The sequence below is a fragment of the Ips typographus genome, linkage group LG1 (genome assembly GCF_016097725.1).
Source record: "Ips typographus isolate SLU linkage group LG1, UJ_Ityp_2.0, whole genome shotgun sequence".
Taxonomy (NCBI): Eukaryota; Metazoa; Arthropoda; class Insecta; order Coleoptera; family Curculionidae; genus Ips; species Ips typographus.
In genome coordinates, this window is record NC_138422.1 from 16,861,363 (window position 1) to 16,875,187 (window position 13,825).

Below are 13,825 nucleotides of genomic sequence, written 5' to 3' on the forward strand. Positions count from 1 at the left end.
GTCGGTCCGGGTTTCCAAAGTCCAACACAGCTCCCAGAATTCTGCTCCAATTGTCCAATAATTATTTGCTCGGAATTGCCGCTTATTTTTACTGTCTGAGATGCCAAAACATTAATGGGTGACTCACAGCGGTGACTGGTTGACAGGATGAACTCTTCACTTCCAAACCTTAGGATATTTTGCTCGGGATCAAAAGAAAATCCATGTTGACGAATCAGGTCCATTCCCAGAATAAATTCATCTTCAATATCCGCTACTAACACAGTGTGGTAAAACGTAATCCTTCCAAGGCAAATCTTGACTGTTATTTCTTCTAAAACTTTAGCCGATTCTCCAGTCACAGTGCGCAGGAGAATACTTCTTCGTAAAGGCTTAACTTGACTTTTATCCACAAGGTTTGACCGGATCAAAGATACTGCCGCACCGGTATCCAAAGTAAAAGTAACGTTCATCGCATCCACCTTTCCATCTACGTTCAGGCTTCCCATTGATCTACCCAGGCTTCTGATGGAGATAATTCTGGGGGCTTTGTTTTCGCTAGTCAACATTCGCCCCGTAATGTTGACTAGTGGGAGTTTTCCTGGTCCCTTCTGGATGGTTGTACGTCCCTCGTTGGAGAGCGGGACGGTATCCTTACTCGACAATCTCGTTTCATGTGTCCCGTACGTCCGCATCGATAACACTCCACTCTCGTGATCGGGCGTGATCGTTCTAACTGTGTGGAAAGACCATTTCCTAATGCTGCCACTTGTTGCACTAATTGGCCGAACATTGATTTAATTTCATTCATTGGTGTAGCAGCATGATCGGCTGGCGGTTCTCTCTCCTCTTGAATAGTCACGGCCCTGATCCTTGGCTTTAAGTCATTGCACGCAGCTTCAACTTCCAGCGCTCGAACTAGTAATTCGCTGCTGTTGCTTCCTTTGAACACCTTCAGCATTTTCTTTACTTCCAGATCTCGAATCCCATCTACAAAACACTGTGCCACAAGTTCTTCTTGGATTTCATCCGGGACGGCTGGGTAAGCCAGATGCACAAGGCGACGAATTTCGGCCTCAAACTCTTGTAAATTTTCACCAGTTTTCTGCAGTCTTGCCTTTAATTGTGTTTGGTACACTCCTTTCCTATGCTGATCCCCATAACGTCGTTCTAATGCAGCTACTAATGCGTCATAGTTGCTTTGTTGGGCGATAGGCAGAGTCTGTAACAGCTCCAATGCTGGTCCTCGTAATGCCACCACCAGTGCTACAGCCTTTTCCTCGTTACTCCATCTATTTGCATTTGCAGCGGCCTCAAATTGGAGTTGGTACGTTGCCCATGAAGTTTGACCGTCGTATGTGGGAGGCTTGATCTTGTTGAGCCCGTTTCCGGTGATCACTGTAGAGCTGGCTCCTCTGCTGTCAATTTTCTGCTCTAAGTCGCGTAGCTTTATCTCAACATCATTCTGAATTTTATTAATGTCCTCCCGAACATCAATCTGAATTTTACTAATGTCGTCCCGAACATCATTAATGTCTTCCCGAACATCCTTTAATTTTTCCTCAACATCACACTCCATCTTTTTAAGACTATGGGTTACATACTCTTGGATTTCTGTTTTGGTCCCCGCTAGACCGTTCAATATTTCTACGTTACGTTTTTCTTGCATTTCTATATCTTGTTGTCTCATTCTTTCTTTTTCTTCTTTGTCTTGTTGTCGAATTCTTTCTTGTTCTTCCTTTTCTTGTTGTCGAATCCTTTCTTGTTCTTCCTTTTCTTGTTGTCGAATCCTTTCTTGTTCTTCCTTCTCTTGTTGTCGAATCCTTTCTTGTTCTTGTCGAATCCTTTCTTGTTCTTCCTTGTCTTGTTGTCGAATCCTTTCTTGTTCTTGTCGAATCCTTTCTTGTTCTTCTTTGTCTTGTTGTCGAATCTCTTCTTGTTTTCCAAGCATTGCCATAATAGCTGCAAGTTGGGCCTCCATGTTTGCACTTTGACGTCTTGTTATTGGCATAAAATAAATTTAACACACCACTGTTCCGAAAATCTCTAGTCCGGTTCTGAACACAAGTCTCTAACCCGAAGTTTAGATCCAATTCACGTCGCACTAAAGTCTGATCGCACTTCTGACACCAATTGTTACGATTTTCCCGTGGGTTCACACAAAGTCAATTTAACTGAACAATTAATAAATTTATTAACACGTTAAAACACTCCGTACAATAATTAACACAGCTACTAAAAACACTACTACAATTCCACAATTACTTCGCTATTTAAACTTAACCGCGTTCCCAAATTCACTACTCCCGCGGTTTACACCGCGTCTTTTATATTCGCAAACCACGTTCTAGAATGACCGCGAAACGCTTCGCGATTTACGTCGAATATTAACGATTGTTCCAGGTCCGGCGCTTCCTAACTGTGGCCTACTTTAATACGCGCCCGGCCAGATATTACGGCGCATTGGTTTCATCCCGAATCGAGCGCTTGTTAAGAACTATCGAGCATAGTAGGTCCAGACCGTAACAATACAATAAGCAATACCTAAACTTCACTCAAAGTTTAACTGGTATCTGACTGAGAGGCTTTGTTACTCGTCGTCTATTTTTATTTGGATTTGAAATACCAACGATACTGTTTTGTTTTGTTAGTGGAACCATAAAGAAGGTTTGCAATGGTCATTTTTTTGCTGCGGCGAGGTAAAAAATATTTCTTCCAATAAAATGTGTAAATTAATAAAATAGTCTGTTGTTTGAGAACCGCTGAAGTAAAAGTCCTTAAACCAGGTATTTTTGTAAAGAGAATCGAAAGACCTATCAAATGATGTGTAACTCGACCTATCATTCCATTTAAGATTTTGGGGGTGGATTCCGCCCTGACCAGAGTGTGACAGGTAGGAACCCCTTTATAGTCTAAAAATGTTTCCCCCTCGAAAATAACATTGACGTGTCCGAGCGTTTTTCGAAACAATATACCGGGTGGCTGAAAACGTCGCTGTTTCGTTTTCGTTGCGCCACCCTGTATATATTGTTACGATTTTCCCGTGGGTTCACACAAAGTCAGTTTAACTCAACAATTAATAAATTTATTGCACTTCAAAACACTCCGTACAATAATTAACACAGCTACTAAAAACACTACTACAATTCCACAATTACTCCGCTATTTAAACTTTACCGCGTTCCCAAATTCACTACTACACTACTACACTACTCTACTTCGTTGTCGACGCCGCTTCTTTTATATTCACAAACCACGTTCTAGAATGACCGCGAAACGCTTCGCGATTTGCTTCGAATCTTCCAGGTGTGGCGCTTCCTAACTGTGGCTTACTTTAATACGCGCCCGGCCAGATATTACGGCGCATCGGTTTCATCCTGACTCGAGTATAGTAGGCCCAAACCGTAACACTGCCCCCCTCTTAAAGCTGATCGTCCCGATCCGCTTCATCTAATCCCTGGTATCTCTTGAGTCTGTCCAGATGGACAATTTTCATCTTGCCTTTGGGGCTGCGTTGGACTCTGTACGCGACGTCATTTAACCTTTTTACCACATGGTAAGGTCCCTCCCAGTGTCGTTGCCATCTTTGACTTAATCCTTTGCTCCTCCTGGATTGAAACATCCACACAGCATCACCTTTCTTATAATTGCCACCAGTTGGTCTGTGGTCCAGTGTCATCTTCATACGGTCGTTGTTTGGTTTCATCTTCTCTCTCTCAAGTTCCCGAATTGTGATGGATCCCTTCTGTAACGAACACTGGTCACACCGTTTACACCATTCCTCAACGTCCTTTCTGAAGTTAATCCAGTAGAATCGATCCCTTATTCTAGCCAAAGTCTGGTTTCCTCCAAAGTGTCCTCCTCTGCGACTGTCATGTAGTTCTCGCAGCACATTCTCTTTGCAGGAATTGGGCACTATTGTTTGGTAAACAAAGCGTTTTCCGTCTGGACTTTCCCATTTGCGAGTAATTAAGTCATCTCGCAGTCGAAGCGAATTCCACTGCAACCAGTAACCCCTTACTGTTGGTCCATATCTGGAAATCTGTTGCCAATCCGGTTTCAAATCCTTCTCCAACCATCTTCTGATTACTTTCAAATCAGAGTCTGAGCGCTGTCCTTTTATTATGTCCTCCTTAGAAACGCAGCTCTTCATTCTTTTTGTAGCCCCTTTATCTGTCACCTTCGCGATTTGACCAATCCTCCAACCATTATGAATTTGTCCTTTCCGATACCTTAAGTCACTATCCAAAGCTTGACGATCCTCTACATATCGCGGTAAATGTCCTTCCGGGTTCTTCATTTCCTGCTCCTGGTTACGCCAGTTCTGCGGGGCCGGTAAACGAGACTGCTGTCTGCAATTCCATTGGTAATGTCCTTTACGTCCACAAATATAACATGTAATATTTCTTTTAACAGAGGAGTTCCGGTGATTTGTTCTGATGTCCTGATTTCGTCGACACTGTGGGTTTGGAGAACAAGACCGCCGTCTGCAATTCCTTCTAATGTGTCCCGTACGTCCGCATCGATAACACTCCACTCTCGTGATCGGACGTGATCGGTCTAATTGTGTGGACTGAATATCTCCTAATGCTGCCATTTGTTGCACTATTTGGCCGAACATTGATTCAATTTTATTCATTGGTGTAGCAGCATGATCGGCTGGCGGTTCTCTCTCCTCTTGAATAGTCTCTGGCTGAAAGTCATTGCACGCAGCTTCAATTTCCAGCGCTCGAACCAGTAATTCGCTGTTGTTGCTCCCTTTGAACATCTTCAGCCATTTCTTTACTTTACCTCCAGATCTCGAATCCCATCTACAAAATACTGTGCCACAAGTTCTTCTTGGATTTCATCCGGGACGGCTGGGTAAGCCAGATGCACAAGGCGACGAATTTCGGTTTCAAACTCTTCTAGATTTTCACCAGTTTTCTGCTGTCTTGCCATTAATTGCGTTCGATACAGTCCTTTCTTATGTTGATCCCCATAACGACGTTCTAATGCAGCTACTAATGCTTCATAGTTGCTTCGTTGGGCGATAGGCAGAGTCTGTAACAGCTCCAATGCAGGTCCTCGTAATGCCACCACCAGTGCTACAGCCATTTCCTCGTTACTCCATCTATTTGCATTTGCAGCGGCCTCAAATTGGAGTTGGTACGTTGCCCATGAAGTTTGACCGTCGTATGTGGGAGGCTTGATCTTGTTTCCGGTGATCACTGTAGAGCTGGCTCCTCTGCTGTCAATTTTCCGCTCTAAGTCGCGTAGCTTTATCTCGACATTATTCTGAATTTTATTAATGTCCTCCCGAACATCGTTCTGAATTTTATTCATGTCCTCCCGAACATCGTTCTGAATTTTGTTAATGTCCTCCCGAGCATCATTTAATTTTACCTGAACGTCATACTCCATCTTTTTGAGACTATCGGATACATACTCTTGGATTTCTGTCTTGTTCCGTGCTAGAACGTTCAATATTTCTTCATTACGCTTTTCTTGCCGCTCTCTATCTTCTTGACGCATTTCTATATCTTGTTGTAGCATTCTTTCTTGTTGTTGTCGAATCCTTTCTTGTTCTTCCTTCTCTTGTTGTCGAATCCTTTCTTGTTCTTCCTTGTCTTGTTGTCGAATTCTTTCTTGTTTCTCTTCTTGTTTTTCAAGCATTGCCATAATAGCTGCAAATTGGGCCTCCATGTTTGCACTTTGACGTCTTGTTATTGGAATAAAATAAATTTAACACACCACTGTTCCGAAAATCTCTAGTCCGGTTCTGAATACAAGTCTCTAACCCGAAGTTTAGTTCCAATTCACGTCGCACTAAAGTCTGATCGCACTTCTGACACCAATTGTTACGATTTTCCCGTGGGTTCACACAAAGTCAGTTTAACTCAACAATTAATAAATTTATTGCACTTCAAAACACTCCGTACAATAATTAACACAGCTACTAAAAACACTACTACAATTCCACAATTACTCCGCTATTTAAACTTTACCGCGTTCCCAAATTCACTACTACACTACTCTACTTCGTTGTCGACGCCGCTTCTTTTATATTCACAAACCACGTTCTAGAATGACCGCGAAACGCTTCGCGATTTGCTTCGAATCTTCCAGGTGTGGCGCTTCCTAACTGTGGCCTACTTTAATACGCGCCCGGCCAGATATTACGGCGCATCGGTTTCATCCTGACTCGAGTATAGTAGGCCCAAACCGTAACAATATATATACAGGGTGTCCCGCGAGGTAAGGGACAAAATTTCACTACGTGTTCTTTAGGTGAATGCGAGTCAAAAATGTTCTATGAACATGGGTCCGCAAATGCTTCCTTACCGAGATATGATTTTTTAAATTTAATAGTGATTTTGTACCAAAAACTACAATGGATCTCATCCACATTATTAAAAGGGCTAGACTATGCTTACAATGGAAAAATGGGCACTTTGAACAATTATTATAAACAGTTATTTTCCAAGAGGTATTAATTTTTTTTGTAAAAAAATATTTTTGTGAGGTTATTGTACTTTTCAACACAATAAAACTATTAAACTTAAAAAAATCATATCTTGGTAAGGAAGCATTCGCGGACCCATGTTCATAGAACATTTTTGACTCGAATTTACCTAAAGAACACGTAGTGAAATTTTGTCCCTTACCTCGCGGGACACCCTGTATATATCACAATGAGCAAGCCTAAATGCTACTTCTAAATGTGCTGCTTTTTTTGGAGTACAAAAAGAAACAGTTTCCAGATGTCATCCCAATTGATTATTCCAATGTGTATGATAGAGCATCACAAGCTTTAAAAGTGAGTAGTGCCACCCTATGCCGAATGAAAAAGGCTGGAATTCCAGCTGACGACTCCTATTTCACCAGTCCGTCAAAACAAAGAAGTTGGTAATGTTGGTATGCCAAATTACTATTTTCGCTTTATTGTGCAAAGCACACTAACACAGCACAAAATCCATGAACATTAATAATATATTATGTTATTAGGAGTAAAAGAGATCTTTAAGTGAGTGCAAGCACACCTATTCACTGAATGAATGACGATTAAACTGAAACTCTCATGATCATGTGATTTTCAAGCCACTGTGATCATCAGTCACTTCCGAACGCACTAATTTTTCAAAGCATTTGTAGGTTAAAATTTGTGATCTAGTTCCAGACATGCGGGTTTTTTCACCTGCTTGACGTCATTCTCAAAGGGTAAAATTTTGACTATAGCCTAGGTTGGGTCCAAACTCTCTATCTAAAATATTTTGAACTTTGCGGTATTACCAGATCAGTCGGAAAGAACACCAACTTTTGATTTTCAAATGGAACACCCTGTTTTTAATCTCATTTTTGAATTCCTCGCAAGAAGGCTAGTGATTAATGTTGATACTTCCCTATACCTATCTTGCACCGTTTCTCATATTTCATAAAAATGGTGAATTTGTCAGCAAAACGGTAGTCTAAACATTAATTAAATTCTCAAGTTCTGAAAGGTTTGCTTATGTGACCTTTTGTTCTCAGTTAGACAATACCACAAGGTTGAAAATTTCAAAAACTGAAAATGAAAAAACCTACAGGGTGGTCAATATTTACCTTTAAGTATAGATATAATACAATAGATACCTTTAAGTCTGATAAATAGAAAAACTGCCAGAAGTTGGTTTTTTTAAATGCAGCCACCAATGTATTATGTTTTGTAATAAAAGAACATTCAATTTAGAACAACTCTATGTATACTCTTCCTATACCTAACTTAAACCGTTTCTGAGTTATCAACAGTTTTTCCTTAAAGTGCGGATAAAATCGTACTCCATCCATACTAATCTGAATACGGACACCTGCTTGTGCTAAGTTTGAACCAGTGTTGAATTTGACAAATATCTGTCACAACATGTTGTAGTTATGATATCGACTAGTCATTATAACCAAGCAGGTGTCCGTATTCAAATTAGTATGGATTACAATTGAATGCACTCTTTAAGGAAAAACTGTTAATAAGTCAGAAACGGTTCAAGTTAGGTGGTATAGGAAATGTATACATGGACTAATTCACCATTTTAATAAAATATCTAAGAAACGGTGCAAGATAGGTGGTATAGAGAAGTATTAACATTAATTACTAGCCTTCTTGCGAGGAAATCAAAATGAGATTAAAAACAGAGTGTTCCATTTGAAAATCAAAAGTTGGTGTTCTTTCCGATTGATCTGGCAAAACCGTTGTCCAAAATATTTTGGAAAGAGAGTTTGGACTCAACCTAGGCTACACTCCAAATTGCAGTGAAACATATTGAGTTGTTCTCTAGATACTTCTAATATACCATCACCTTGAATCTCCCTGTATATTAGTGTAAGATTTACAATACAGATAACTGCCATTGTTATTTGAAACAGATAGGTGTTATTTTTTGATATTGCCAAATTTTATATAAATAAATATGTGTAAAGTTAATTTTTGGCAAATATTACAAAATAAATCAGTTTTTGTTAAAATTGACTTACCTCTAAATGATCGGGATCCTGCCGAATATGACATTGTCGAGCGCACGCATGTCCACAAGGTTCTACGCGAGTATCGCAACGAAACGGACATCGAAACCTTTCCGAGTCGGCGTGACAAGGTTTTGTCGTTTTATGATTACACGGCAGGGTCGTGGATACTTTTACCACGCATTGGTAAGTGTTCATATCGACGTGGCATTCAACGTCCACGTCATGTCCGCACTTCTCTAAATGCCTCCGGACTATATAAGTGCAAGGGCCACAAGTCTCGTAACAAGATTTGTGGCAAACGTGAGTCTCATCGTTGCAAAGCAATCTAAAGAAAATTGTTTGTTAAACTACACCCAGGTGATTGTTAAACTAAACTAAAAAGAAGATGATGGTGGTCAGATTTGTTTTACTGCCAAAGCATAAAAAGCTTAATCAACTTTAGTTTACCTGGTGCAATTTTCAGTACATTTGTATCCCTCGTGATTTCGGTCCCGTATATGACACACACGTTTGCAATTGTGGCCACAACAGAGAAGAGCCTCACAAAGAACGTCGCAACCACCCTCGCTCAATCTACTAAAGTCTTCGGCTTTCGCCACTTGGTGGATTTTGTGGCGATGAATTTGACACCTTAGAGACAAATGAGTGCCAATGGCATTTTGCTCTGTCAAAACGTCGTTGACTTTTTCCCATATCTTATTAAGTTAAAACGTTTACAGTTAATTTCTGCTTAATCAGCCATACTAATTATTGTTGATTAAATGAGAAAACTTCAAAAAAATCTAAAGTTTCTATACCTGATTTTCACTATTACATTTCAACAATAGGTTCATATTTCCCATAATATAAAAACCATCGCGAGCCCTAGATAATGCTACACACACTCTGTTTTGAATTTGCATAAACCCAGCACTGTTGACATCGTTACTTCTAACCAGGGACAGAAGTATGATGTCCGATTCTTCACCTAAAATTGTATCGAATAATTAAAATAGCGTTAAAAAGGAATTACAGAACCATACTAATATTAGAAATATACCCAAGTAATTAGTATAGACTGTTTAGTGACTTTTAACTGTTGCGTCACAATCACCGGTAAAAACGTATGTCGGTGATTGAATGCGATATTGATTATCAAAATGGTTATAGTTTTAGGTTATAACTAGAACCAGGGGCTAAAATAAATTATACAGGGTGTCCCATAACTATATGACAACATCTCGGGAGCATACAGGGGAAGTCAAAATAAAACGATTTGTTCATATAAACATTTTTCCTCCTGTCACTCCTAAGGGAGATATCGAGCCCCAAAGAACTGCCTTCCAATTAACGTTTTTGGCCGTAACTTTTGAACCACTTTGTATATTGTAATGATTTTTTAATGTTTTATCGAACGAGACCTTCTATTTGACCTCAAAACAAGCTATCTCGTCTTAGCAGAAAGACAGAAACTAACTGGAACGTAAGACACAAGCTGCTTAAACATAGTAATTATTTTCAGCTGCAAACGCCATTAATGAATACTCTTGACATTTTTGTCGAAAAATTGTACTCTTCTTTTATTTCGATAAAATAAACGGTTTTCGAGATAAATCAATTTTTCATTGAACTGCTTAAACCACAATGTTATTAAAAATATTCGTTAAACTAGTTTTTTTATGTAAATTTTTAAGTTTATGTGTAGAATACCGAAAGATATGGAAGAATACTCCTTAATTGAATAAGCATTTAATTATTTATTTTTTTATTAATTTTATTTATTTTTTAATTATTATTTTATTAATTTTTCACCTCTGCTTTCATACTTTTTCGTTTCGTTCTGCATTAATTTCGGTTTCCATGTGTATTTTAAACAAAAAACGAATTCAAGAAATATTTTTAATAACATTGTGTTTTAAGCAGTTCCATGAAAAATCGATTTCTCAAAAACCGTTCATTTTATCGAAACAAAAAAAGAGTACGATTTTTCGATAAAAATGTCAAGAGTATCCATGACGTTTGCAGCTGAAAATAATGACAGCTGTCAAAGTTTAAGCAAATTGTGTCTTAGGTACCAGTTAGTTCTTGTCTTTCTGCTAAGACGAGATACCTGGTTTTAATGTCAAAAGATGGTCTCTTTCGATAAAATTATTTAAAATACCCATTAAATAAATTAAACCCAAAAATCATTACAATATACAAAGTGGTTCAAAAGTTACGGCCAAAAACGTTAATTAGAAGACAGTTGTTTGGGGCACGATATCTCCCTTAGGAGTGACTTTAGGAAAAATTTTAATATGAACAAATCGTATTATTTTGACCTCCCCTGTATGCTCCCGAGAGAATATATATGGACAGGGTGTCCCATATATATATAGTCATATAGTTATGGGACACCCTGTATAGTAAATGTCCAACCAATCTATGTTTATATAGGGTGGTCCAAATTAATTGTAGGACATTTAAAAAAGAGAAAGCACATACAAAATAAACCCCAACGGTGTCATATAAACTATGGTTGAGAAAGTGGCCCTTATCGGAGCTAACGGGCACCAAGAAAAAAGTTTTTCTACTTTAATTAATAAACAAAAATAAAACTAATATGAAATTTGGAATGATTGTTCATCATTTTGAAGTAATCATATTTGGCGTTGTTTTCAATTTTTTAAAATAATCTGGACATATGCAATTTTTTTTATTATGTAATTAGCGTCTAAAAATGACTAGTATCTGAAAAACTATGCAAATTGAAAAGAAATGTTGAGAGAAACTTTTCTTAGGAAAAAATATGAGCTATCACTTGTGCCCCATCAGAACGCTCTAAATTTACAGCTTAAAGAAATTTAAAGCTGTCAAACTTTTTGAGAGGCCCCGTATTTGTTCAGATTATTTAAAAAAAAATAAAAAAATCCTAAATTACCACTTCAAAATGGTAAATATAAATATATACAGGGTGAGTTTTTTTCGTTTTTAGTGAAGGGATCTCGGAAACTAGCAGAGTTACGAAGTCGGTTAAATGGGGAAAGAATTGCAGTTTTAAGTTGTAGATAATAGTCTAGTTTACAGCACTAACTTGGTACGCGTACTAACGTTTTACCCCGAACTTTTCGGTGTAAACCGTGGTGTATTAAGTTAGTTCACTTTTGGTTTGGTACTCTAGGAAATGTGTACCGAACTATTTTAAGTTCGATACGCAAGGCATTTTGATACGAACCATTGCTCTGTGGAGTGCTGTACACGCATACTTTAGTAGACAAATAGAAAATCGATAAATAATAATAATAATAAATAATAATCGATAGGCTCTGTTTGATGATGTTTTAATGTTTATTACAACTTTGATACCTGTCATTGACATTTTCCTTGTTTAGTCTAGTCGTTCGGTCGATCGACACATTGCGGTATAAACGATCAAGAAGCAATCATATGATCCTATCTCCCTTTTAGTTCCCGTGTACTGAACCAAGCTACCTAACGGTGTAAATTAAACCAATTTTACCCCGAAAAAGATAGGCTAACTAAATTTATTCTGACAGCTGTCATTTTTGAGTTACGACATAAACTTTTTTTTTATTGCATATTTAGAAAGGACTTTTTCCCAGCTTTAAAACGGTACCAATAAGTAGATTGTTATCTCTTAAAATGGCGGACTTACAGCCTCTTTTATTTCGAATTTGCAATTTTAACACAGTTTGCCATGAAATCGTTCATATTGATTTATTATTTGTTTAACACTGACAGCTGGCATAATTTAACTCAGTTATAAGTTTCGTTAAGATACGTTTTAAGTGGAAAAAATGTTTTTTTTTTAATTTGTATCTTTACAAAAAATTTAATGAAACTTATAACTGAGAAATTATGCCAGCTGTCAATGTCAAACAAATAATAAATCAATATAAACGATTTCATGGCAAACTATGTTAAAATTGCAAAGTCGTAACGAAAAAGTCCGCCATTTTGAGAGATAACAATCTATTTATTGGTAACGTTTTAAAGCTTGGAAAAAGACCTACAACTTTCATATGTACTTAATTTTTCTACAACAAATAATAACTCGCCCAGATCAATTAGAAGAAATCGTCAACTTTTGGTTTTTGCTAAATATCTAGTAAAAAGCTATATGACCTTTTCTATAAAACAAAAATGGTTTTAAATTGGTCCCCTAAAACTGCAATTCTTTCCCCATTAAACCGACTTCGTAACTCTGCTAATTTCGGAGATCCCTTCACTAAAAACGAGAAAAAAAACACCCTGTATACAAAAATAAAAAAATGTTTTTTTGGTTGCTCACCTTTAAGGTGCGTTAACTCCGCTAGGGGGCACTTTTCGTCCACAGTTTATATAACACCAAGTTTATTATGTACTTTCCACCCTTGAATTACCCTACAATCAATATGGACCACCCTGTATACCAAGAACTAAACAATTATTATTAAAAGGTGTACCACACTTGCAGAGATCTCTGGACATTTTTAGAAGGGGTTTAGTCGTAATTATAAGCCTCTGGCACTTTTTTAATGGATCTAGAAGCTTTTGACAATTTAAAACAGTTCTGGGATGACTTAGGTTATCAGCAGTAGCATTTAGAGGTCTTTGGCTAATTCAATTAATAAACGGTTCTAGAAGCCTATGAAAATTTTAAACAAGTGTGAGAAGGTTAAAGACACTTTTAGAGGACTCTGGAACTTTTTAAAAGGTTCTCAATAGCACTTAGAGCTCAATGAAAAACAATGAAACTTTGAAAATTGTCCTAGAGGCCTCTGGAAATTTAAAACAGTTCTGGAAAAGTTTAATACAGTTGTACAAGCTTCTGGTACATTTTAAAAGGTTCTCAATAGCATTTAGAGGTGTATAAATCTTTCAAGATGGTTGCTAGAAGCCTGTGACAATTTACAACAGTTCTGGGATAGTTTAAGACAGTTTTAGAGGGCTCAGCCAGTTCTCAGTAGCATGTAAAGGTCGTTGACATATTTAAAACCGTTCTAGATACCGCTGGTAATTTTAAACAAGTCTAGGAAGATTTAAGACACTTGTAGAAGCTTCTGGCACTTTTTATAAGAAAGTGAAAGCAAACTCAAAGTCGATCTCCACAAAGTATTTATTAAGTTGATATGTGCCTGACATGTTTCGAGTGTATTTAGACACCGATCTTCAGAGGCTTATCTAGAGTCACCGTCTGCTGGCTGTCATTCTACAAGGGGGGACAGCTGAAAAAATTAAACAAGTTTAAACCTCACATTTTTAAACAAGTTTAATTTTTTTTTGGTTACTTAGGGGAGTGTGTGGTACGAAATAGAGTTTTCGTCCGTAACTCGTTTGGTTTGTGTTTTTTAATGTCCATTGGCCTAGTTACACTAGTAGACCGATTCCGGTCGCTTAATAGCTCCGT

General features: G+C 37.9%; 1 protein-coding gene across 1 annotated transcript in view; it reads right to left on the reverse strand.

Annotated features, from left to right (window-relative positions):
• The window catches only part of LOC145729716 (NFX1-type zinc finger-containing protein 1-like), an 81,292-nt gene that overhangs the window by 41,933 nt on the left and 25,534 nt on the right, over positions 1-13,825 (reverse strand). The window contains exons 14-16 of the mRNA XM_081980594.1: positions 9,255-9,424; positions 8,905-9,152; positions 8,467-8,782 (exon numbers count right to left, since the gene is read on the reverse strand). Coding sequence (XP_081836720.1) covers positions 8,467-8,782; positions 8,905-9,152; positions 9,255-9,424 — 734 coding nt within the window. The remainder of the gene's footprint in view (positions 1-8,466; positions 8,783-8,904; positions 9,153-9,254; positions 9,425-13,825) is intronic.